Source organism: Caretta caretta, chromosome 1 (assembly GCF_965140235.1).
Source record: "Caretta caretta isolate rCarCar2 chromosome 1, rCarCar1.hap1, whole genome shotgun sequence".
In the NCBI taxonomy this organism is placed as follows: Eukaryota; Metazoa; Chordata; order Testudines; family Cheloniidae; genus Caretta; species Caretta caretta.
The window spans coordinates 206,090,122-206,115,834 of NC_134206.1; the positions used below are offsets into that span (position 1 = coordinate 206,090,122).

Genomic DNA, 25,713 nt, shown 5'->3' on the forward strand with positions numbered 1-25,713 from the left:
AGGGGCAGAGATACGCCTCACAACAGAGTTTCATGGATCTAGACTTCCACTAAAGAGGAGGGGATCTTTGAAGCCGAGGGCTCAATCGAGACTCTTCTCCACTCAGACTCACTGAGCTCCCTTGCTGCCTCTTATGCCAGTGGGTTGCTGAAGACATTTAGGTTGCAGCAATTCTGCTCCTCTTTATCTTGGGCTGGTCTTGTGATGTGCTTGGCCCCACACAGACAAAGGGTCGAGGCTGAGGGGGAAACAAGATGTTGAGTTGCTGCCCCCTCCTCCTCTTGTCCTGGTGCCCCGGGGGGGATCCAGGTGGTGAGTTGTTTTCTTTGGTCCCACTGTTGGAAAGTGAGAGTGGAAGCAGGTCCATGAGGGGCAGGGTTTGCAAGGGATACATAGCCCCAAACGGCCTCTTGCTTGGCCTATGCATAAGGTCAGCCCTGTCTTTATCATCTCCTCTCGTCTTTCCTTCCCAGGTAAAGTCAGCATTCTGGAGAGTTTCAGCTCAGTGGTCCGAGTTGCTGTGGAGACACCAGACTCTCAGGTAGAGGTGGAGCTGGTCCCTACTGTGGAAATCCCAACCTGCTGGCCTGAGAGAGCCCGGTGGCCCCGCTGCTTCAAGCGCTGGCCTTCCCAGGAGAAAGTACAGTGCATCAAGGTACAAAGCAGGTTGGCACGGGAGGGGGACTTAAAGGGCCAGTAACGCTGTGAAAGGTCTTACCATATTGTCGAAAACCTCTCCCAACTGAGAGCTGGGAAACCTGCTGGAACTCTCAGACGATATCGGTGTCAAATGCTTCTGAGAAGCACAAAAGTTGAGGCACACTGTTGTCAGGGTGGCTTGACCCAAATCAGAACAGCAGCATTTTCTACCCACTTGTCACTCATTTGGCACAGATGTAAATAATAACACAAGGTGCAAGATGGGAGAACCAGGCCCTTTATGGGGAGGAAGAGACCATTTTCCATCAGGCACTGAGAGCTCTGTTGACTTCCATAGTCTGCAGATATTGCTCCCCAGAGGAGGAGGCGTGCCAAGCAGCCAGTACTGGATTTCCAATTAGTGGCATCATTCTCTTTCTAGGGGGGTCAGTCTTAAGGTTTCAGGTCTCCCTGTTCTGTATCCATCTAAAATGATCTTCCTGACCTGAAATCAGACCTAGAAAGAGCTTGAGAAAGAGTCATGCTTCTTAAATGCCCAGAAGGGCTACTTTCTTTAGTATAAGCATTTCTAAGTATTCAGATGTTTTTAAGTGTACTAGGTTTCTTAATATTAGTGTTTGTGAATCCTGTGCAGGTTTGATAATGTATGGAAACTGTATAGACAGATGTTGAGCAAGACTCCCCACGCCTCTCCCTCAGCTCTGCGAATGCCACTCAATCCTGACCAGCACCATCCTTGTTGTTCTGGTCTTCTCACTCTGCCTCTTACTGTCCCACACACACCCCTCTCTGCACATGCCCCTCCATCTTGTCCTGCCCTGTCCATGGTAAGTCCGGTCTTACACCCCTGGCAGAGCTCTGGCCACCTTGATCCTGACATAGTGAACAATGTTGCTTGATTCTTGCTGTTCTAGTACAGGGATTTCCCATGTAACTCAATTGCCTCTTCATCCTGATGTGCAGTGGGCCCTGCTGTTCCATTACCACATCCCCAGACAGTTCTGCCAGTGCAGCACTGCTTGCAGCTCCCCCTTCTGCTTTGGAGCTGGGTCTCTCTGGAGTGAGTAATATCCATGTGTGAGGAACTGGCCTGGTTTGATGTGGACAGACGTCCACTGGGAATTAGGAAACCCAAACTTGCTGTCCCTTGTAACTCAGTCCATAATGCACAACCTGATCTCAAGCGGTAAAAGGCAGGTGCAGTGGATCCTTCCCTTATCCTCCCTTCATGCTGCTCTGACGATAAGTTTGTATCTCCCCTTCTGTAGCTTCTCCCCCTTTCTTCTGCAGTCATTTGGCTTTAATCTCCTGGCCCGCTCCAATTACCACTGGCAGCTGGGCTTCTCCCGAGCTGAGCGCATGCTGATAGAGGGCCTTGACGAGGATGGTGGCTGCCGCATGAAGTGCTTCCGGGTCATGAGACAAATGAAGGAGGATGTCTGGTGTACAGGAAATAAGCCAGTCCTGACGACCTATCACCTACAGGTGTGTATAGCAGGCAAGAGTGGTGAGGTCTGAGGGGGGCAGGGGAATATACTGTCATCAGGAGAGAGCAGCAGCCACAGTGTCTTTCCTGCAGGAGGCCTGTAGCAACAATTACAATACAATAATTGGCCTAAGTGGCTATAGTGCCCCCTAGCGAACACCCAAGGTAACGACCCTCATCCCATTAATCTATTTTCCTTACATGGTGTGAGAATTGTTGTTTGTCTACATTCCATACAAAAAGATTTGTTACAAGAACATTATGGTTGCACAGTTACAGGTAAACACACACAAGTCAGGCAGCCTCAGAGATAAGGCTGCCCGTGCTACCTTAAGTCCCCATATGCATCACAGTACAGCTTTCAACCGCATGATCACACACTATTTCTTGACCAATATCCTATATTATACTCTACTTTGCCTGCTACAACCTAACCCACTTTACATTTCTACTGAGACTGCTGTCTGAGGAGCTCAAAGTTTTTACCGGGTCATGCTCGGAACCATCTCTGAGATAGCAAGGTAAGTACAGAGGTAGGAAACAAGCACAGAAAGGGGAAGTGACTTGTCCAGGGTCACACAGTGAATGCTGGTGGTGGTCACTGGTTCCAAGCCCGCCGAGGTCAGTAGTGACTGAAAATTGTTCCCAATGGATGGCTGTTTGGTGGCCTCTCTGAAATGAATTTGGTGGGTCTCACTCCCCAGCCCCTGGTGAACCACTGGTATCCTTGTTGGTATGGTAACTGGAGAGGAGGGCTAGGATTGGCTTAGCATGATCCCTCTGTGTCGGGGGGAGGTAAAGTGGCAGGAGACACTTGCGTTGCCATTGCCTTCAGTCGTCAGGGCAGTCACTACAGCACTTTGCATCAGCAGAAAAATTACCTTCGCTAATTGTGTGAATCTTTGGCAGCATCCCTGTAACATCTCTCCTTCCTCCTTCCCTCCCATCTGCCTCTTGCAGATGGTGCTGTTCTGGACATGCGAGAAGTACCCGCGCACCAAGGACTGGCTCTGCTTCCGGGAAGGCTTCTTGCGCATGGTGCAGAAGCTGCACAAGTGCGTGAGCCAGCACTTCCTGAAGCATTACTTCGTCAGGGGCACCAACCTGCTCAAGTATGCCAACACCAGCGACCTGGACCTAGTGGCAGGCAAGCTCGCCGTCTTCCTGGAGAACCCCGTGCTCTGCCTGGACTGAGGCAGGGAGAACCTGCTATCCCAATCTTGTTTTACTACCTAGCCCTTCTTGTTGTCTGTAGTTGTTCTTCCTGACCTTTCAGTAGATGCTGTGACCTTGAACGTGAGACGTGTGGCACGTGCAGTATGGAAGAGAAGAGTCAAACTGAGAGCAGTAAGAGGACAAAACTAGAGGGTTTCTTGATGCCCAGCCATTGCAATTTGCTTTCTACAGCTTGAGCTGCCTGTCTTGGAGCCACTGCCATCCAGATCCCCAAAACAAACCAGACTAGATACTGCCCCACTGTTTGTCACTAGTCCTATGGCTCATAGGCCAAAATGCAGAGTGGTCTAGTGGTAAGAGCAGGGGACTAGCAATCAGGAGACCTTACTCTGCCACCTACTCGCTGAGAGGCCTTCTGTTCATCACTTGACTCCTCTATGCTGCCTCCTCGCCCATCTGTAAAATGGAATTAATCCCTACCTACCTGACAGCATTGTTGTGAGACTGAATGAATGTTTGTACAGTGCAATGAGATACTCAGATGGAGACCTCGGTACAATCACAAGGTGTTATTGTTAGAGCCAGTCTCTCTCACCTCCCTCCACAATTAAATGTGGGTCCCGCCCTCATGGTAAAGAGAGTTTAATTGATAAGTGTTGAATAGTTCAGATACTGTTTTTTGCCTTTCCCTCGTGGTCTTTTTGTCTCACATTTTGCTTGGGGCAGGCTTCCCAGGTTTGCCTTTGCCACCTGTGTAGTGCCATGCTGTCAGCCCCCGGCGGTGTTTGCTGTGACAGAGCTCTCTAGCACATCTGTCTCTGCCCAGCTGTCTGGGGGATGAACTGATCTCTCACCTTTTAGCACCTGTATATTTTTGAGTGCTGTTAGAGACAGAAGGAGAATTTGTCAAAGGTTCCTAGTTGCAGAGGATTCCAGAGCTTTATATAAATAACATATAAAAAATAAAGTGCTAGTGTTTTGAGAAAAGAAACAAAAAAAGTTCTAAAGTGAATGTTGTGTTTAATGTTCTTAAATGACTCAAATTTAAAATCAAGTGTTTTATTTTCTAGAACCGTAAATTGCTGGCTGGATTATAACATGCTCACATAATTTAAAAAGACACCTTCTCTTAGCTATCATGGCCAGGGGATCATCATGAGCTCTGCTCTAGCCCCTTACACCCTTTCATGTGATTATAAGCTCTTTGGGGCAGGGTCTGTCTTTTCATGATGAGTGCATACAGCACCCAACACAATGATCCTTGACTGGGGCAGCGAGGCCTCCCACAATATAGATAATAATTAGGGCTGTTGACTAATCGCTGTTAACTCACGCAATTAAATAAAGAAAAATTAAACGTGATTAAAAAAGTAATCATGATTAATCGCAGTTTTAATCATACTGTTACACAATAGAATACCCATTGAAATTTATTAATCATTTTTGGATGTTTTTCTACATTTTTCAATATATTGATTTAAATTACAACACAGAGTACAAAGTGTACAGTGATCACTTTATATTATTATTTTAAAAAACTGTCACAAAGTTCCTCCTCTACCTTGGTGGGTCTTGCGCTTATTGGAGGATTTGCTTGCCTCGGAGATTCACGGCAGCCCTCAGTTTGGCCGTTTTCGTGAACCCACAGTCCAGGTCAACTCGTGTCTGACCAGGAGTTGGGAGGTTTGGGGGAAACCCGGGCCCGCCCTCTACTCTGGGTTCTAGCCCAGGGCCCTGTGGAATGCAGCTGTCTAGAGTGCCTCCTGGAACAGCTGTGTGACAGCTACTACTCCCTGGGCTACTTCCCCATGGCCTCCTCCCAACACCTTCTTTATCCTCACCCTAGGACCTTTCTCTTGGTGTCTGAAAATGCTTGTACTCCTCAGTCCTCCAGCAGTACGCATTCTCACTCTCTGCTCCTAGTGCCTATTGCTCCCAGCTCCTCACGCGCATGCCACAAACTGAAGTGAGGTCCTTTTTAAACTCAGGTGCACTGATTAGCCAGCCTTAATTGATTCTAGCAGCTTCTTGATTGGCTGCAGGTATTCTAATCAACCTGTCTGTCTTAATTGTTTCCAGAAAGTTCCTGATTGTTCTGGAACCTTCCCTGTTGCCTTACCCAGGGAAAGGTGACCTACTCAACCTGGGGCTAATATATGTCTTCTATCACTCTCCTGTAGCCATCTGGCCTGACCCTGTCACATTACAAATATTTGCACTGTAAAAAGGATAAACAAAAGAAATAGTATTTTTCAATTCACCTCATACTGTAGCGCAATCTCTTTATCATGAAAGCGCAACTTACAAATGTAGATTTTTTTTTGTTACAGAACTGCATTCAAAAACAAAACAATGTAAAACTTTAGAGCCTACAAGTCCACTCAATCCTACTTCTTGTTCAGCCAATCGCTAAGACAAACAAATTTATTTGCATTTGCGGGAGATACTGCTGCCGGCTTCTTATTTACAATGTCACCTGAAAGTGAAAACAGGTGTTCACAGGGCACTTTTGTAGCAGGCATTACAAGGTATTTACATGCCAGATATGCTAAACATTCCTATGCCCTTCATTCTTTGGCAGCCATTCCAGGGGACATGCTTCCATGCTGATGACTCTCGTTAAAAAAATAATGTGTAAATTAAATTTGTGACTGAACTCCTTGGGGGAGAATTGCATGTTTCCTACTCTGTTTTACTCACATTCTGCCATGTATTTCATATTATAGCAATCTGGGATGATGACTCAACACATGTTGTTCATTTTAAGAACATTTTCACTGCAGATTTTACAAAATGCAAAGAAGGTACCAATGTGAGATTTCTAAAGATAGCTACAACAATTGACCCAAGGTTTCAGAATCTGAAGTGCCGTCCAAAATCTGAGAGGGGTGAGAGGTGTGGCGCCTGCTTTCAGAAGTCTTAAAAAAGCAACACTCTGATGCGGAAACTACAGAATCCGAACCATCAAAAAAGAAAATCAACCTTCTGCCGGTGGCATCTGATTCAGATGATGAAAGTGAACATGCATCGGTCCACTCCAGTTTGGATCATTATCGAGCAGAAGCCGTCATCAGCATGGACGCATGTCCTCCGGAATGGTGGTTGAAGCATGAAGGGACATATGAATCTTTAGTGCCTCTGGCACATAAATATCTTGAAACGCCAGCTACAACAGTGCCATGTGAACGTCTGTTCTCACTTTCAGGTGACAATGTAAACAAGAAGCGGGCAGCATTATCTCCTGTAAATGTAAATAAACTTGTTTTTCTGAGTGACTGGCTGAACAAGAAGTAGGACTGAGTGGACTTGTAGACTCTCTAAAGTTTTACATTGTTTTATTTTTGAATAGTTATTTTTTGTACATAATTCTACATTTGTAAGTTCAACTTTCATGATAGAGATTTCATTACAGTACTTGTATTAGGTGAATTGAAAAATATTATTTATTTTGTTTTTTTTCCAGCACAAATATTTGTAATAAAAATAAATACAAAGTGAGCACTGTACACTTTATATTCTGTGTTGTAACTGAAATCAATATATTTGAAAATGTAGAAAACATCCAAAAATATTTAAATAAGTGGTATTCTATTATTGTTTAACAGTGCAATTAATCATGCAATTAATCACAACTAATTTTTTTAATTGCTTGGCAGCCCTAATAATAATAATCTGTTTCCAGCTCCCTCCCCGTGTCTCTTTCCAGCCCCTCCTTCTCAAAGGCCATCTCTGTCCCAGTTCTCTCTCATATCCAAGGATGCTTTTTGCCCATGTCTGGCCCTCTCATACTCTCTCTCCCAAGCTCTAACTTCAATAACATTATTGACATGACAAGGAATACAAGTGTCATCCAAGCTAACAGCCTGAGTGTCTGTCTCGAAGGAGCTCTCGTGGACTTGATAGGCTCATTTTTGTATCCCTGTCCATTTCTGAGTTGGTAGCAGGATACCATCATTCTCTGTCCCCCAGTTCCATCCTCCTGTCCCAGACTACTCTTTTTCACCTCCAGCCCCTTTCCCCTCTCTCCTCCTTTCCCCAGAACTTACTGTCTTGTTTAAGGCAGTTCCCCTACAGCACTTGCCTGTCTTTCACCTCCTCTCAGCACTCATGCTGGGAAGGGAATTCAATATGAATTCGATAAGAGGTCTCCATTAGCAGCACCAACAAAGATGACTCTGCCTGATGTGATCACTGCACTCAGGGAAAATTTGTTTCATCTCCATGATAGGTCCTTCCCTGTGGGTCTTTTCAAACCTTCCCCCTTCAGCATGCATGGTATGCAAATCTCATGCAAGCTTGCAGGTTCTGCTTGTACAGCAGTCACTACTGCTCCTTCACTGTTTCTCTTGTCATCTCCACCACCCTTTATAATTCTGTAAAGGTGGGAGAGGGGTTGCATTCAGTTACAACCCCTTCTCTGCCCAGTCCCCAGATGGAGAGAAAAAAGGAAATGGGGAGCTTCCAAAATGGCTATAAAGAGACCCGTCCATTCTCCAGGTTGGCCTCTTCCCCCATCCTATGGTCACCCACACAGTGAAGATGAAGAGAAGATGACAGTAGGGCTGCAAAGAACTTGAAAAGTGATGGAAGGGGCTGGGGAATGCCAAGTTTCCACCTATACTGGTAATTGTGGACTTGCAGCACCCTCTAGCATCAAGTTGTGGTATGGCCACGAATACTTTTTCTATAGTCTGCCTTTTCTCTCTCCTTGATTTTATAAATGGAAGCAACACATCTCTAAGTTTATTCAGGTCTCATGGTCCAGAGCACAGGGATGGGAGTTTGGCTATTTATCAAATCCAGACCCCTAGCCTTTGAGGTTTGCCCCATGCTTCTTTCTCAGAGCTGGGTAGGAACTGCTTTTCCTATCCATTGAACTCTCAAAAAGGTTCACAACTCTTTTTCCATTCAACCCTGGGATGAAATCAAGAAGTTTCAAAAAAAGAAAAGACACCCAGCACCACCCCATCAGAGTGTGATTCAGCACAGGGATGTGAACATGAGTCTCATACAGTCCAGGTGAGTACCTTAGCCATTGGACTACAGAGTCTGTCTATTGCTTTTTGTGGCCCAATGAATATTTAATTTATACAAAATGGAACAACTCCAACAGGAGTGATTGATTAGGCCCCACTCCAGAATAGCCTTTTGGTTAGGGCACTCCCCTGACATAAGAGTAGTGGTGTAGTCCTGAATAGTGCATGAGAGGTCATGCTAAGTGGAGGATGCCATTTGGAGAATGCCATTTTGTTCTCCGTGCAGCAAAAATGCAGGTATGCCATTGCAGTGCAATCTGGCCCCACTACAGCCCAGTCTAGGAGAGAGCCAGGTTCAAGTCCCTCTTCTGTCTGACTGACAGGAAGAACTTGAAGGTCTCCCAGGTGAGGCTTATAATTACAGGGTATTGTCTAATCTCTGAGGTGAACTCTGGTTTTGACCAGAAATTCCACCCTGGACCCAAGGCGCCTTCCCTATGGAAGCTGCATTGACACGGATAGGTTTCAGCAAAAAGTGCCAGTTTTGATGCATCAGCATTTTCTGACAAAATTTTTTTCAAAAGTTCCCGACCAGCCCCCACTCATTAGCCTTTAGAAGACTGCCTGGGTGCCACATGGCTGAAACCTGTGTTTGGAAGGCTTGTTGTGCAGGGAGCACTGGTCCCAGGTCAAGGAAGGTTTATATTAGTGTCCCTTGAGGCAGCTCAGAGCAGGGGTTTGTGTGGAGGGAATCAGGGCCTGTCCCACATCTCTGGTGCTAGGAATGACTTCTGAGAGCCACGGAGCTGGGACAGGTGCCTCGTACCTACCGTACCACCAACCACAGAAGATGGACGTGACATCTTGTGGATGAAGGGCTTAGTGGTGCTCCTCTCTCTTCCCCCACCACTCATATGGAGCCTCTGCTGCTACGGTACGCAGCAGCGGTTTACCAATATGCACCTCCACCATATGGTAATTTATGACAGGAAGTAAAGCAGACTGAATCCACCTGAAACTGCAGAGGGGATTTGAGGTATGCAGAATGTCATCCTGAACAATGGACTCTGACCAGGACACGAGATTTGATTGTACTACTCTTATGAAAAGTAACTGTGGGATAACCTGTGATGCTGTATGGAATATGGGAGACACTTCAGGATATTGTTGATGCCAATAATATAAAATTGCAAGGAATCGGACCAGATATGCTGTGTAAGATATCTGTGAAAATGTTACAATTTGCCAAGTATGATAATCTTGTTTATATATTTTTATCACCTTTGTATTCTGAGACATAGATACATAGGGTATTGCTGTATTTCCAAACTTGTGCTTGTTTCTGGGTGACACCCCCAGACAGATTAGCATCAGCTCTGCCTAGCCGGTTTGATGGCCCATAAAGGGTCATCAGCTGTACAATGAACCCATTGAAAAAGCCAAGGACTATACCTTATGAGTCATCAAGACAAGCAGGGGCATGCCTCTGGGCAGAACTCTAAGGCTTTTCCATGCCACGTGCTGTGAGGCTTGTGTTTGGGACAAAGGCCACATGGCAATAGTGTGACCAAAGTCCCGATTTTTGGGTCTTTTTCTTATCTAGGCTCCTATTACCCCCCAGCCTCATCCCGATTTTTCACATTTGCTGTCTGGTCACCCTACATGGCAAAGGATATTAAAAGGCCATTTTGTCTTCATTCCTGCTTCTCACCTCTGGAGGAACTTTTCAGCAGACTGAAGCTCTGAACAGAGGACCAGCAGTGCAAGTAGGGCGGTCCGGTCTGGCACGCCATGCCAGCAGGGTATTTATAGCCGGTACGGTGTACTGGAAAGACACAGGAGGAGCCGAGCTCCTCTGGCGTGGCTGTACCGCCCCCTGTCCTTCCACAGAGCTGCGTCTCCTCCGTCTGTACAGCAGCAGCCCTGCTGGAGGACGGGGCTGGCAGGGGGAGGCTGGGGGCAGTACTGCTGCTGGAGTTGTGCTCCTTTCCCTGCTGCCCCTCCCAGCGGGGAAAGGGGCAGAACCCCCAGCCCTGTCCTCCAGCAGGGCTGCTGCTGTACAGATGGCGCCAGAGGAGATGCAGCTCCGTGGCAGGGCAGGGCTGGGGGTTCTGCAGAACGCCGGCAGCTCCTCCGGCAGCAGGAGAAGGACAGAGCCCCCGCCCCAGTGATGTGGGATGAATCATGGGGAGGGGATGGGGAGAGCATGGGGGCCCCGGGCTGAGAGAAGTCACATGGAGGGTCACGTGGGAAGGTCACATCCCCCCTTTAGCTGGTGCCCCCCACCCCCGTACTGGTAAGAAATGGGTCCTACTTGCACCACTGCAAAGGACTGAATTACCCTTTCAAACTGTGGGTGTGTTCCAGAGGGACTTTCAAGCCAGCAAACTCACCAATGCTGCTAAGAATCTGATGTATGGACTTTTGAAGTCTCTATGTATGTGATTGCTTTACCATTTAACAACTCTTCTTGTTCTTTCTTTCTTTTATAATAAACCTTGAGTTTTAGACACTAAAGGATTGGCTGGCAGCGTGGTATGTTGGGTAAGATCCAAACTAATATTGACCTGGTTACGTAGCTGGCCTTTTGGGGTCAGAAGAACATTTTGTATAGTGAGCAGAGTTTCAAATAACTTCTGCCTGTACTGGACCTGTGTGCTTCTTGATAACCAATGTGGGGGATCAGGAGCACAGTTTGTGACTGGTTGGTGAATTTAACTTCAGTGTTAACCACACATCTTTGGGAGAATCTGTTCTCCTTTTTGCAGTCTGCCCTGCCCTTGGCATTTTCAGTGAGGGCTGCCCAGGCACCCTGGGTCACATAACCCATGAACACAATTGGTCATGACCCTAATTTTACCTCACATCTGAAAGAGGCCAATTATGCTTGTCCACGAGCTCCATTCTGGGGTAGTGGTTCTGTACTCACGCAGCAGGAGGAGTAAGGAATTCCTAGCACTATTGCAGGCAGCTGCTGGGCTTTTCTTGAAAGTGAATCAAAATCTTACCAAGCCCAGCTTGGCTTAGTATATGACTTTTGATTAGATTACAACCTGTGCTGTTATGGCTTCAGGGGTGGATTAGCTCCATGTCTGGTGTTAATCAACACAGCTATGCTAAGTGACATGAGCTGAGGTGGTGGCCCAGGCCTGTGTATCTCAGGGCACAGTTTGGCCCTCACAGTAGTACCTGTTAGTGGTGAAGGAGGCAGAGTAATAGCCCATTAATGAGGGCATCTTTGAGCTGGCCAGGATCTGTGTCAGACCCTGGCCTTTATCGCAGCCACTTCTAAAAGAACAAATCACAATTATCAAGTCCCTCCAAAAGGGTCTTTATATCCACCCTGTCCCTGGATCTCTACTAGTGGCTGCAGTACACAAGAAAACAAAATAGTACCAGCCTTCTAAATTGATGCCTGATGATAAATAGCCAAAGAAACTTTCCTTATTTGGAAGGAAGATCAGTTCTGCTAGCCTCCAGGTTCACATAGCAAATTATCAAGCTTTGCTAGTGAAATATGATCACCTCGGATTGGACAAAATCTCCCAGTTTGTGGATAGACTTACACAGGACTCAAAAAGATGAACTGAAGTTCATTTATACTGAAGGTCAGCTGATTGCCAAGACAGTATTGTCTGTAGCACTAGATGCTTTTGACCTAGCCACAAGGACAAGGGCTACTTCTGTCACCACGCACAAGGCATCCTGCCTGCAATCATTAGGCAAACTAAATGAGATTCACAGCACAATTGAGACCCTACCGTTGGGAGGTCATGATCTTTTTAACTCCAGTATTGACAAAGCACTCCACTCCTCTTGAAACCAATGGAAGTTGAACACGACCTTTGAGTATCTGGGTTTAGGCCTCTACATTCCAGCCCAGAAGAGGTGGGTTAGGCCTCAAACCTTTCACAGCAAAGACCAGCCTCCTTATATCATTACCCAAAAAGGTCCTTAAAACCTCCCAAGAAAAGACCTCGGAACCAGAGAAGGAGAAGTTCGGCCTCACCTACCGTTGCTGATCACATGACACCTGGCCTCAGGAGCAAGTTTGAGTCCACAGTCAAGAGTCCTAGACTGATACATAAATCCCTTCCTCCCCCGCCCCCATTTGGCAGCCATCTTTCTTTCTGTTTTGTATCTACAACACAGCACCTTCACAGAATGAGATGAACAGCAAGAACAAGAGGACACCCGATGAAAATCTTGTCTGCCTCATCCATTAGATGCTTAAAAGTCAGTACATTACCCAGTGAAGTGCTTGTCTACTTAGCTCAGAGCATTACAGTTTGGCCTTTCCATGGCACCAAGAGTTTTTATTTGAATGCCTATCAATCTTAGCAGTTTATTTGTGAAGACAAGGACTGCACATTTACCTATATCTCAAAGATTGGCTGATTTGGGGCAAAACATAGAATATCAGAGTTGGAAGGGAATTTAGGAGGTCATCTAGTCTAACTCCCTGCTCAAAGCAGGACCAATCCCCAACTAAATCATCCCAGCCAGGGCTTTGTCAAGCCTGACCTTAAAAACCTCAAAGGAAGGAGATTCCACCAACTCCCTAGGTAACGCATTCCAGTGCTTCAGCACCCTCCTAGTGAAAAGGTTTTTCCTAATCCTCTCTTTGGGTTCTTAGTTGTTGATAAATTGTATAGTCAGTTGCTCGACCTTACTTTGCTTCATTATGAAATACATTCAAGAGACCAAATAAGCAACATCAGTCAGGTTTATTGCTCTAAGCCAATAATAATATTGTACAGAAAAAAAGTTCTATTTGATACCAGTCTCTGGGAAGCCATCTTGTACAGCAATGTTACATTCACCTTACACAGAAAGTGAGCTCCCAAAGTTACACAGTGCAGCAAGGACTAGTTATAAGATATTTTAAAAGTTATAAAACTCTTGACCCATCACTAAAATCCAACCCAGCAGTCCATCCCAGTTCCTTGACTTATGTTCCTTTCCTTGTTTGTTTTGGATACTAGCATTCCAGGTACTAGTCTGTGAATGCATCTCCTTGATTTGTACCAGGGTAGAAAACACATATATCTTGTCCATTTCCTTTGGGACATTCCAGTACTGGCCTGTGGGAATAACTCTCTAGCTGTTGCTATGGTAAAACACTCATATATACTGATTCTGACAATTTTCCTATCTACTTAAGCCAAAACTTACTTCAGCTAATGCCAGTTATTATGGGACACTTAGCACAATTGTACACAATTATAAAAGGTATAGGCCACTTTGGGCTATATAACTATTATTAACTGTGGGGGGGGGGATGTAAAAGGTTAAATGGTTAAGCATTAGGCTTACCGTTAACCGGACCTTAACCGTTAACCCTGGCGGCTGGCCGAAAGCTCCCCAGCCTTAGCAGCCCCAGCCGAGTCGGGCTGGCCGGCTGGTGGGACCCCAGCCCCAGCTGCACCAGGCCAGACTGGCAGGACCTTAGCCTCGGCCTGGCCGGAGTGGCCCTAGCCCTTGCTGAGCCATGCTGAGCGGGCTGGAGCTGCCCCAGCCCCGGCCATGCCGGGCCAGGGGGACTGCAGCCCCTGCTGTCCTGCATCAGCCCACCAGAGTGACCTCGGTTAACCGGTTAAATTATATAATTTTAGTAGTTTAACCAATTAACTTTTTTAACCAGTGTTCACATCCCTTATATGAACAAATAATATATATTATTAATACGATATATATACATGCTAGCTAGCATATATTGGTTAACACAATGCAGTATGAATGGTTCTCCACCTCTTTGCCATTTCAGGCCTCCAGATCAATCAGGACAAGTCAACTCTCACTCCCACTCAAACTGTTCATAGGTGCAGTTCAAGGCCCGTGAGAGCTTATTTCCCACAGGACAGATTTTGCAGTGTAATGCACTCATTTCAAATCTACATAAACACCCAAGGACTTCAGTGAAAGTCTGTCTTGGGTTTTTGGGCCACGTGGCCCCTTGTACTTTTGCTACATCCAGACTTTATCTTTGGCCTCTTCTGGGTCAGTTGAAATTAGTTTGTCAACCAGGCAGCCACAGCATGAACTTTGCAGGTCCTAATGCCAGTGACAGTGGACGCAGCTCAGTGAATGGCAGGACTTTCCATTCCCCCCTTGGCTGGACAAAGATACTCCCTCTGAGATGCATCTTTATATCCTGTGTGACGGGGCAAGGCCAGATGGCTATAGTAAAGTAGTGAGGAATAAGTATGTTAGCCCCAGGCTAAACAAATCCCTGGTACCATGGTAACCAAATGGCAGTTGCTCCAGGTTAATCAAGACACCTGGGGCCAATTAAGATCCTTCTAGAAAGCAGTGGAGATAGCTAGGTTGATTGGGACACCTGAAGCCAATCAAGGGCTGGCTGGAACTAGTTAAAAGCCTCCCAGTTAGTCAGTGAGGTGCATGCGTCAATAGCTGTAGGAGGAAGCCGTGCTGTTGGAGGAACTAAGCAGTACAAATCCATATCCGGCACAAGGAAGGAGGCCCTGAGGTAACAGTGAAGAAGATATTGAGTGGCGGCTGCCGTGGGGAAGTGGCCCAGAGAATTGTACACATCCTATTTCCAAAAAGTCAGCTACCATAGCTGCTACTATTAGGGTCCCTGGGCTGGAGCCCGGAGTAGAGGGTGGGCCCGGGCTCCCCCCTCCCTTCCCTGATTAATCACCGAGGCTGGGAGACAACAAAGACTGTGTGAGGGAGGGTTGCTTCTCCTCATCTCCCTTGCTGGCTTATGATGAAAATGGCTCAGTAAGCTGTGACCCTTGTCTCGAGAACAGTGGTTCCCAAACTGGGGTTCGTGAAATGTTACAGGGGTTCTCGGGAAAAAATTCCCTAATGGCAGACAGAGCTGTCTCTAGGGACTGCAGGCAGCATGGGGCCAGCAGCCCAGAGGCCCTGAATTTCCAAGAGCTAAGCAGCTCAAAGCAAGCATATTTATCACACTGTGGAGATTTAAACTTCAAGAGTCCTTATACAAAATAAAAAGGGAGGTGGATATTTTTCTGTTTTTAAAATTAAATAGGCAGCTAGTATTGTTTTTAAAATTATTATGAAGAACAAGTTTAAGCTTTGTTGTAACGTGTGTTGTTTGCCTGGACTGCTCAAGACCTGAATGCGTGTGTAGGAGGAACTCTTTGAGTTGGCTTCTTAAATACCATCCTGCTGTTTCACATCTGATACTCCTTGATGAAACATAGGAGCCTTGTCTTCTAACAGGCTTATTCAAAATGATACACGCTACGAAAGTGAGATCTTGGAAGAGTGTTGCCATTTTCATAATGTAATAAAAATACTGTAATTATACATAATTAATAAATAGTGTGTAATAAGCATGTCATAAAAACAAATTTTATATTTCCAAGATCACTGCTTTTATAATTTATACTCAGGTAAAGGAGAAAATCTCTGGAAATATTCATTTTTAGGAGAGGGTTCGTGAAACTTGACATTTTAATGAAAGGGGTTCACAGGTTGTTAAAATTTGGGAACCACTGCTCTAGAGAGAGAAGGGCTACCTGGAGGGTCACAGTGAGCCTCTGAGGCTAGTGAAATCCACCAGGAAACGCGGGACGCACGGAGACAAGGACAGAGCTTTGTTCCACCTGATACAAACAAGTTAGTATTGCCTGTTTGACATAGTTAGTTACTGCTTCCCGACAATGCTAGTTATCACCCATCACCTTGTACATGTTGGTTCGATCAAAACATCTTTATTACATACTGTCATCCTGATCTTGCCATTTAGGAGAGATCAGTGTGATCCTGTTATCCTTGGGGAATGTTTTTGTACCATCCTTGATATCGGGATGTTCTGATACCACTTGATATCGGGACGCGTTTGCACAAGCACCTGTGCCTAGCACGTCTTAGGAATGTGTATTTCTGCAATTTCAGCCCTGTTCTTGCCAGATTGTGTGAGCAGGTCCTGCCTCATACCAGGCCTCTGATACAAAAGCTTATGTCTCAGGCTCTCTTCCTACTACAGTGTGACTGGGTAGACTGGCCCCGCACTGGAGCAAAAGGGGTTAAAGCAGTGCTCTCAGCAGCCAAAGCCACACCCCCTTAACCCTGCTGGGCATGCTCCAACTGCTGCTGCAGCATAAAAGGGAGCAGCATAGCTCAGTCTGGGCACTCTGCTGAGGAGGAAGGATGCTTGGTAGGGGCTCCAGCCCAGGAGCCGTTAGAGCCCTTACCAATGGGAGCCGAAGACCCTGAGACCCAAACCAGAGGCCTGCCACCAGTAGAACCCCAGGGAGCGTCCAGCACTGAGGAGCCTGGAGGCCCTGATACCTCTGCTGTAGGAAAGCCGGTAGGAAGTGTCCCAGGGAGGGTAAGGGAGTGGTACCTCCCACCCTCAGGAGGTCAGCATGTTTTGGTGGGATTCCCTGCCTACCCAGTGGTGGGCTGCTCAACTGCTGTTAGGGCCCTGAGTCAGGGCCCGGTAGAGTCGGGTGGCCCCGGGCCGCTCTACCGGGGCCATCCCACCCCCCACCCCCGGTGACAGCTCCCAGGCACCAGCCACTAGGTCACCCTGCCCTGCCTCCAAGGGTAGCTGTATTGACTTGGGCTGCTACGCCATCCTACCCTGCCTCCAAGGATGATTATATTGATTCCAGCCACTAGGTCACACCTCCCTACAGTCGAGGGTGGTTGTATTGGCTCCAGCCATTGGGCCACACACCCCTGCAGTTAAGGGAAGTCCTGTTGACTCTGGCCATTGGACTATGCAGTCCAGTGGCTGAGCACAACCATATTGACTTAACCGTGGGGCTACCACACACGTATCCCACCCCAGGGTGATGGGGGGTACTGGTCCCCGACATACAGCCACCAATTTGCACAAGAGCCACACATTTTTGTTCTGAAGCAGCATGAGCCCAGGCTCCCTTACAGATGCATTCTTGAGCTAGTGGAATACAGACCTGATGTATGTCTTCCTGCCAATCCCATTAATCCCCAGAGGGCCTCAGAAAAGTCAGATGGAACAAAGCCCTACTAATGCTGATAGCATCAGCGTGGGTGTGTCCGTTCCGGTATTCAGAACAGATGCATCTATCGATTCAGTTGCCCATTGCTCTTCCGGATCTCCTGAACATGATATCACAGAATCCGAGCCTGATCCTACACCTGTACCCCCTTGTCTCTGTATCTCACCGCCTGGATGCTAGCTGGTTAAGTGCTTTAGACAGGAGCTGTTCTGATACTTTGATTCAAAGCAGAAAGGCTTCTACAAGAGTCACAAGTAGATCCAAAGGGAAAGGTTTTTTGCTTTGGCAGCTCAGTGTGACCTTCAATCCTTAAAGACATCCATTCCTGACTATTTATTATCCTTGAAGTATTCAGGACTTTCAGTCTTCTCAGAGTTTATTCAGCAGGAATATCGTATCAAAACATCTCTCTGATGTTTTATTTTTGCATGGAGCCCAATACTCCTCAAATTTCTGTACTATAATTTCATCGTTAGCCTCCTCTGCCTGAGTTAACTGAAAACTATTAAACACATCTAGTGCTACAGAACCTACTGCTGCCAGAAATAAGGGTCCCCGGAAGACCTATCATAATGCCCCAGAAGTCCTATCCTCGGATGGAAAGATCTTCAAAACATCTGCCCAGGGCATCCCATTCACCTAGTAATCCCCTACCAAGGCTCTGGTAATGGATTCTTCCAAGCACAGAGCTGCCCACCTGAAAAAAGAGGGTGCTGCTCAGAGGATGCCACCTTCTGGGTCCTTGTCAAGGTTCCTCCCCCACTCTGAACTCTAGGGTACAGATGTGGGGACCTGCATGAAAAACCTCCTAAGCTTATCTTTACCAGCTTAGGTCAAAACTTCCCCAAGGTACAAAATATTCCACCCTTTGTCCTTGGATTGGCCGCTACCACCACCAAACTAATACTGGTTACTGGGGAAGAGCTGTTTGAACACGTCTTTCCCCCCAAAATACTTCCCAAAACCTTGTACCCCACTTCCTGGACAAGGTTTGGTAAAAAGCCTCACCAATTTGCCTAGGTGACTATGGACCCAGACCCTTGGATCTTAAGAACAATGAACAATCCTCCCAACACTTGCACCCCCCCTTTCCTGGGAAATGTTGGATAAAAAGCCTCACCAATTTGCATAGGTGACCACAGACCCAAACCCTTGGATCTGAGAACAATGAAAAAGCATTCAGTTTTCTTACAAAAGACTTTTAATAAAAATAGAAATAAAGAAATCCCCCCTGTAAAATCAGGATGGTAGATATCTTACAGGGTAATTAGATTCAAAAACATAGAGAACCCCTCTAGGCAAAACCTTAAGTTACAGAAAAGATACACAGACAGAAATAGTTATTCTATTCAGCACAATTCTTTTCTCAGCCATTTAAAGAAATCATAATCTAACACATACCTAGCTAGATTACTTACTAAAAGTTCTAAGACTCCATTCCTGGTCTATCCCCAGCAGAAACCAGCATATAGACAGACACACAGACCCTTTGTTTCTCTCCCTCCTCCCAGCTTTTGAAAGTATCTTGTCTCCTCATTGGTCATTTTGGTCAGGTGCCAGCGAGGTTACCTTTAGCTTCTTAACCCTTTACAGGTGAGAGGAGCTTTCCCCTGGCCAGGAGGGATTTCAAAGGGGTTTACCCTTCCCTTTATATTTATGACAGTCCTAGTGCTGGTTGAGCTCCCTTTCTGCCTGCTGGGAGCCATCTTGTTTTCTGTACAACAGAGAGTGCCTATGGTGGGGAAGGGAAGGGCAGGGACAGGCTGGGGCTAGGAGGAAAGAGGCAGTGGGGAAGGAAGGGGGTGGGGTGGGGTGGGGAAGAGAAGGGGATGGGGGAAGCGGGGGCAGGGGGGAAGCTGGAGCCCAGCATGTGGCATCCCCTTGGCAGAAGCTGGGGCTCCCGTTAAGCAGGCCCATCGAACCCTCACCCTGACAAGCCCCATCTGTACCATCCCGGTGAGCCCCCCCAGACACCCTCCCCACTGAGCCCCAACTACCTGCACCTGGACCCCCACTCACATGAACCCCACCTCCCCTGCACTTAGCCCCGTGCGCTGAGCCCCACACGCCTTCACCTGGATCCCCTGCAGAGTCCCATTGCCCCTGCACCGGGAACCCTCCATGAGCTTCTGTGCATCCAGGTCCCCCACTGAGCCGCCTGCACCCAGACTGCCCCACAGAGAACTCTCTTACCCCCACCTGGATCCCCCCACACTAAGTCCCTCTGCTCTTGGATCCTGCTGCCGGGCTGAGCCTGCTCACCCACACATGGTGCGCCTGGCACAGGGGGCAGGGCCCCAAGATATTTTTGGAGCAGGCCTGGCCCTTGCACTGTGTCAGAGTCAGGTGCAGCCTCACTGCCGAGTCCCTGTCCCGGGGTGGGGTGGGGGAGGCTGCAGGGTAATCTCCCACCTGCATGCAACCAGTGGCCTGTGCTCCCCACTGCCATGTTGGAGCCTCCACATTTATTTATTGACAAATAAAATTTGCAGAATTTTAAAATATTGTGTGTGCAGAATTTTTAATTTTTTGGTGCAGAATCCCCTCAGGAATATGGGGTGCTGTGCAGCTGTCATGGTGGGACTGTGAGGAAGGTGGTGGGCAGTGGGAAGGTCTATGGCTGGGAGCACTGGGCGAGCGGTGTGGTGTGCAGAGTGCTGTGCAGTTGTGGTGGGAGGCCAGCAGGGGAGGTCTCTGGGAGGGGTGGGGGCTGGGCATAGAGATCTGTAGTGAAGGTCTCTGGGCGAGGGGGTGCTGGGGAAAGGACATGCTGGCAGCACAGGGCTGAGCAGGCCTGCGTGCGTCTGGCAGCTGCAGGTTCGTAAACAGTGCCCTCCTGCTGGGCTGCGCAGAGCAGGGCTGCTCCCGCTGTGCTGTGCCTCATTATTGATCCCAGCCCCACCCTTCACTCCCGAGACTGAGCATCCCACCCCCCTGCACCTTGCCCCATGGGAGCCCACAAATATATTCCCACAAAAAGTTAATCCGGCCCTGTCGCTGTGTGCTCTGGTGCCCCGCACATCCCTCCCCAACATCTGCTGGGTGCCTTAGTCTCTTGGGACACCCCAACATTGTGTGCTTGCTGAAGGGCTCTCCACTAGCTGCCTAGATCGCCCTTGTGGACAGGCAATGATCCCAAGCATAGGCCTCGCACGATGGACAATGGCCTTAGACAGGGCTGTCCCTAGCTATTCTGGGGCCCTACGCAGGCCCCCCGCCCACGCAGGGAGGGGGCCAGGCCTCTGCGGGGGGGAGGGCTGGCCCCAGGCCTCTGCGGGGGAGGGGCTGGCTTGAGGGGCAGGGGGGATCCGCCACCCAGCACTCACCAGCGGCACATCTGGGGCCAGGTTGTTGCACTTCCCGCCGCTGGTGAGTGCAGGCCCGACCCTGCTGTAGTCCTCAGGGGCGGGAAGAGGCAGGGCTGGAGTGGGAAGGGAAGGGGCTTTGGGGAAGAGGCAGGAGCGGGGCTGGGACGGAGGCCATGGGGAAGAGCAGGGCAGGGGCTGGAGCAGCATGCAGTTGCACAGGGCACCAGGAAATTTGGTGCCCCAAATTTCCTGGTGTCCTACGGAGCCGCATACTTTGTGTATGGGTAAGGACGGCCCTGGCCTTAGAGAAGCATAGAACAATGGCAGCAAGGTCCCTGCAGCACGAAAGAGCCAAGAGCCACAGATGTGGAACGGGAAGGGAAAGAGCCCCGCTTGGGGCTCAGCAAATACAAACAGCAGCAGCTGGAGTGCAATGGGGATCGCTGAGTGGGTGTGGGTGTTTCACACAAAAGCGGGAGATGCAGCATGACAGGGACACAAAGAAATGTGGGGAGGGGAAGGTGACGCCCATTAAAACTGCAGAAGAAATTTTTAAAAGGGGGAGGGGGCTGAAAAACATAATGACATATGCAAACGAGGAAGTTAAATTATTTGCATACAATCTCCAGTTGTTTGGACTTTCACCTTAAGGGGTGCGTCCTCCACATCCTGTTCCTTGCCAATGCTGCCGTCTGTTGTTAAAATAAAAAAAGTGTTTTCTTGATTTTCAGTGGAGCAGCAGGGGGCCAGAATAACATGGCTGCCTGAAGTCTGAGCTCCAAAGGGATAGCAAAGCAATCTGCCTCCACTGACCCCCTAAACCCAGGGGTGGCCAACCTGTGGCTCCGGAGCCACTTGCGGCTCTTCAGAAGTTAATATGCGGCTCCTTGTATGGGCACCGACTCCAGAGCTAGAGGTACAGGTACCAACTTTCCAATGTGCCAGGGGGTGCTCACTGCTCAGCCCCTGGCTCTGCCACAGGCCCTGCCCCCACTCCACCCCTTCCCGCCCCCTCCTCTCAGCCTGCTGTGCCCTCTCTCCCCCCCAGAGCGTCCTGCATGACACAAAACAGCTGATCGGGAGGTGTGGGGATGGAGAGGGAGGCGCTGATCAGTGGGGCTGCTGGTGGGTGGGAGGCGCTGATGAGGGGGCTGCTGACGTATTACTGTGGCTCTTTGGCAATGTACACTGGTAAATTCTGGCTCCTTCCTCAGGCTCAGGTTGGCCACCCCTCCTCTAAACCTATTAAACTCTCCCAAAAAATAGAATGCAGAGTTGCAGAGGATGGATTCTCCAAGAAAACCCAGAAATTTAAAGATACCTCACTAAGAAGAGTGTTTCTGGCTCACAGCATGGAGAGACCTCTCGGACCCCACATGAACACAAGGCAGCCAAATCAGGCAGAAACGTTTGGCAAATCAAATGGCTACAAGCAGACATTCTGGAGATGACCTCTGAGTTGAAGGCCATGCGAGATGAGCTGACGACCAAACTTCTCACAGTAAAGAAGGAAAGTGCTGATTTGGAAGAGCAAGTCACTGATAGAGACCAGCCTAAGAGAAGCAAGTGAGAGAGAAACAGCTGCGTGGCGCTGATGGAGCAAGGAGAGAGAGATGTAGCTTAAACTGGATAATCAAGAAAACAATCCGAGAAGGAACAACATCAGAATCAGGGGACGGCCTGAAAACGCTTAAGGAGGATTCCCAAACTGATGTGTAAACACTTTAATTGTGGAGTTGTTACATCTGAGCTCCCTGGAAGAGGTAAAAGTGCAGAAAGCACACAGGGCACTGCTTCCCCTACCTGGGCCTCGTCGTCGTCATCATCGTTATAAACCCAACTGTGAAATTTCACAAATACACGCCGAAAAATCAAATTATGAAAAAAGCCAGAGAGCATTCAGAGCTCATACGCAAAGGCCACAAGCGGTACATTTTCCCTGACCTCTTTGCCTAACTTTAAAAAAGAGAAGAGAGCTAGAGTAAATTATAGCAACACACGGGAGGGCAGATATCTACTACAGATGGGGATTCCCACTGAAACTCTCATTCGGCTTCCAAAATCAGTATTCTACAGTAAGAGACTTTAAACATGGAAAAAGTCCAGTCCACTCACTTGGGAGAGAAATTCAAACCTTGGCTGTACAAAAAGACCCTCCAGAAGTCGTGACTTCAAATAGGCTTCTGAAAAACGTTTGTGTGGCAAACAGTGAAACCCAGGAAAAAGAAGATAAGAAAGAAAAGACAAAAGACTAGAAACTGTACTGGCAATGGCAGAAGTGAAGCTGAACAAGAGACCTTGGATACAGTGGCCCTGGGGATTACAGTGGACGAGAAGCAGGATATGAGTCAACAGTGTGCCCTTGTTGCTAAGAAGGCTAACGGCATATTGGGCTGTATTAGTAGGAGCGTTGCCAGCAGATTGAGGGAAGTGATTATTCCCCTCTATTCAACACTGGTGAGGCCACACCTGGAATATTGCATCCAGCTTTGGGACCCCCACTACAGAAGGGATGTGGACAAATTGGAGAGAGTCCAGCAGAGGGCAACGAAAATGATTAGGGGGCTGGGGCACGTGACTTATGAGGAGAGGCTGAGGGAACTGGGGTTATTTAGTCTACAGGAGAGAAGAGTGAGGGGGGATTTGATAGCAGCCTTCAACTACCTGAAGGGGGGTTCCAAAGAGGATGGATCTAGGCTGTTCTCCGTGGTGGCAGATGACAGAACAAGGAGCAGTGGTCTCAAGTTGCAGAGGGGGAGGTTTAGGTTGGATATTAGGAAACACTATTTCACTAGGAGGGTGGTGAAGGACTGGAATGGGTTACCTAGGGAGGTGGTGGAATCTCCATCCTTAGAGGTTTTTAAGGCCCAGCTTGACAAAGCCCTGGCTGGGATGATTTAGTTGGTGTTGGTCCTGCTTTGAGCAGGGGGTTGGACTAGATGACCTCCTGAGGTCTCTTTCAACCCTAATATTGTATGATTCTATGATACCTGAGGAGAACCTAAAGACTAGCCAGAAAGGAGTCACTAGGAATGAAGAGTTGACCAGTAGCTATATTAACGTCATAAAGAAAACCGTATGAAATTTGCTTTAACTGGGGTGATCTGTAATAGCTGTGTTCTGTATCTCAAAATGTAGAGGGAATAAAGGACAATAAAGGGGGAACATAGAGGGGAATTCCAAGGATGAAGGATACTGGAGAAAGGAGAGAAGGGATGTGAAAGAGCCTTTATGGGTACAGTGTATTTTGATAGCTGGGATGGGTCCCTGTGACGTTATCAGATTACAGTATAACCATACAGATCAGGGGTGGGCAAACTTTTTGGCCTGAGGGCCACATCAGGGTTCCGAAACTGTATGAAGGGTCGGGTAGGGAAGGCTGTGCCTCCCCAAACAGCCTGGCTCCCGCCCCCATCCACCCCCGTCAGAACTCCCGACCCATCCAACCACCCCTGCTCCTTGTCCCCTGACCACCCCCTCCTGGGACCCCCTGCCCCTAACCACCACCCCCAGACCCCACCCCCTATCCAACCCCACCTGCTCCTTATCCCCTGACTGCCCTGACCCCTATCCACACCCCCACCCCCTGACAGGCCCCCTGGGATTCCCACGCCTATCCAACCGTCCTCTGCTCTCTGTCCCCTGACTGCCCCCCAGGACCCCCTACCCCTTATCCAACCCCCCAGCTTCCCGCCCCCTTACCATGCCTCTCAGAGCACCAGAACTGGCAGCTGTGCTGCCCGGCCAGAGCCAGCCATGCCTCCACACAGTCTAGAGCCCTGGTGGCTCTCACAGCCGCGCTGCCTGGCAGGAGCTCACAGAACCCGCCGCCCACAGCGCTGGCTGCATGGCGAGCTGAGGCTGCAGGGGAGAGGGGCTAGCCTCCCTGGCCGGGAGCTCAAGGACCGGGCAGGATGGACCCGCGGGCCGGATGTGGTCCACGGGCCATAGTTTGCCCACCTCTAATATAGATCATTGTTGCAACCACTGTTATATATTTGCAGCAAATATTGTACAAAGGTTGTCGAGTGAGGTGTCCATGAAAAGGTTACACTTTTCTGGTTATGATTCTGCTATCTGTATGCATGCATCATTTTTGTATGTGAAGTTATAAGTATTGGCTCTAAACTTGGATTTCAAATGTTTGCTCCTGGGGTAACGCCCAGTAATTAGCCAGCGCATCTTGGAGGGACTATTCAAATTGAGTGGCCCGCGGAAAGAACATTTAACTGACAATGGACAATGGGAGACGCCTATCTACAATTAATGAAATTTCCTGCTGTGACTAGGTGAAATGCATGGACATGTGACTCCAAACTCCATCTTGTTGCTAGAATTTTCCACACTAAGAACATTGAGATGCCCTCCACATGGCAAAAGCTATAAAAGGCCCTGGAAACACCTCCATTTTGTCTTCAATCCTGCTTCTTACCTCTGGAGGAATCTTGCTACAAACTGAAGCTCTGAACAAAGGATTGAATGACCCATCCCAGCTGTAGATGTACTTCAGAGACTTGACTTAAGCCAGCAATATATTCCATCACTGCTACAAGCCTGAACCAAGAACTTTGCCATTACTGTATGTAATTGATTCCATTTAACCAATTTTAACTCTCACCTTTTTCTTTCTTCTTATAAATAAATCTTTAGATTTTAGATATTAAAGGATTGGCATCTGCATGATTCTTTGGGTAAGATCTCAGTTATATATTGACCTGGGTGTGTGGCTGGTCCTTTGGGATCAGAAGAACCTATTATTTGATGAGTCTGGTCGTAAAGAACCACTCAGCTCTGAATCCAGTGTTTTTTGTGGTGATCTAAGAACTAGAATGCCTGAGGAAACTGCCTTTATGTTTTCTTGTTAGCCAGTGTGGTGAAACAGGAGTATACTTTTGTGGCTGGTTTGGTATATCTTATGGAGAAATAACCACCAGTTTTGGGTTGTGTTTGCCCTATTTCTGAGCAGTTCATCCTGAATTTGGCATTCTCAGTTGTGACCCGCAAAGTCACAGTTACAGTCCCAAAGATCACTTTTTTAGTAAATGAACTGTTTGCTTCTCCAAGACAAAGCTCAGGTTGCAGCAGTTAAATAGGACATTGCTCAATACTTAACAATAAAT

General features: G+C 48.0%; 1 protein-coding gene across 8 annotated transcripts in view; it reads left to right on the forward strand.

The window, feature by feature from the left end:
- MAB21L3 (mab-21 like 3) overlaps window positions 1–10,809 on the forward strand; it is a 35,719-nt gene extending 24,910 nt beyond the window's left edge. For 6 of the 8 annotated variants that reach the window (XM_048818563.2, XM_048818574.2, XM_075118985.1 and 3 more), the window contains 3 exons: window positions 474–655; window positions 1,951–2,145; window positions 3,107–4,696. In XM_048818563.2, the coding sequence (XP_048674520.1) occupies window positions 474–655; window positions 1,951–2,145; window positions 3,107–3,340 (611 nt within the window). In that variant the 3' untranslated portion in view covers window positions 3,341–4,696. Of the gene's footprint in view, window positions 1–473; window positions 656–1,950; window positions 2,146–3,106; window positions 4,697–6,048 lie in introns of those variants that run through there. The other 2 variants (XM_048818608.2, XM_048818597.2) reach the window with 2 other exon arrangements.
- The last annotated feature ends 14,904 nt before the right edge of the window (window positions 10,810–25,713 follow it).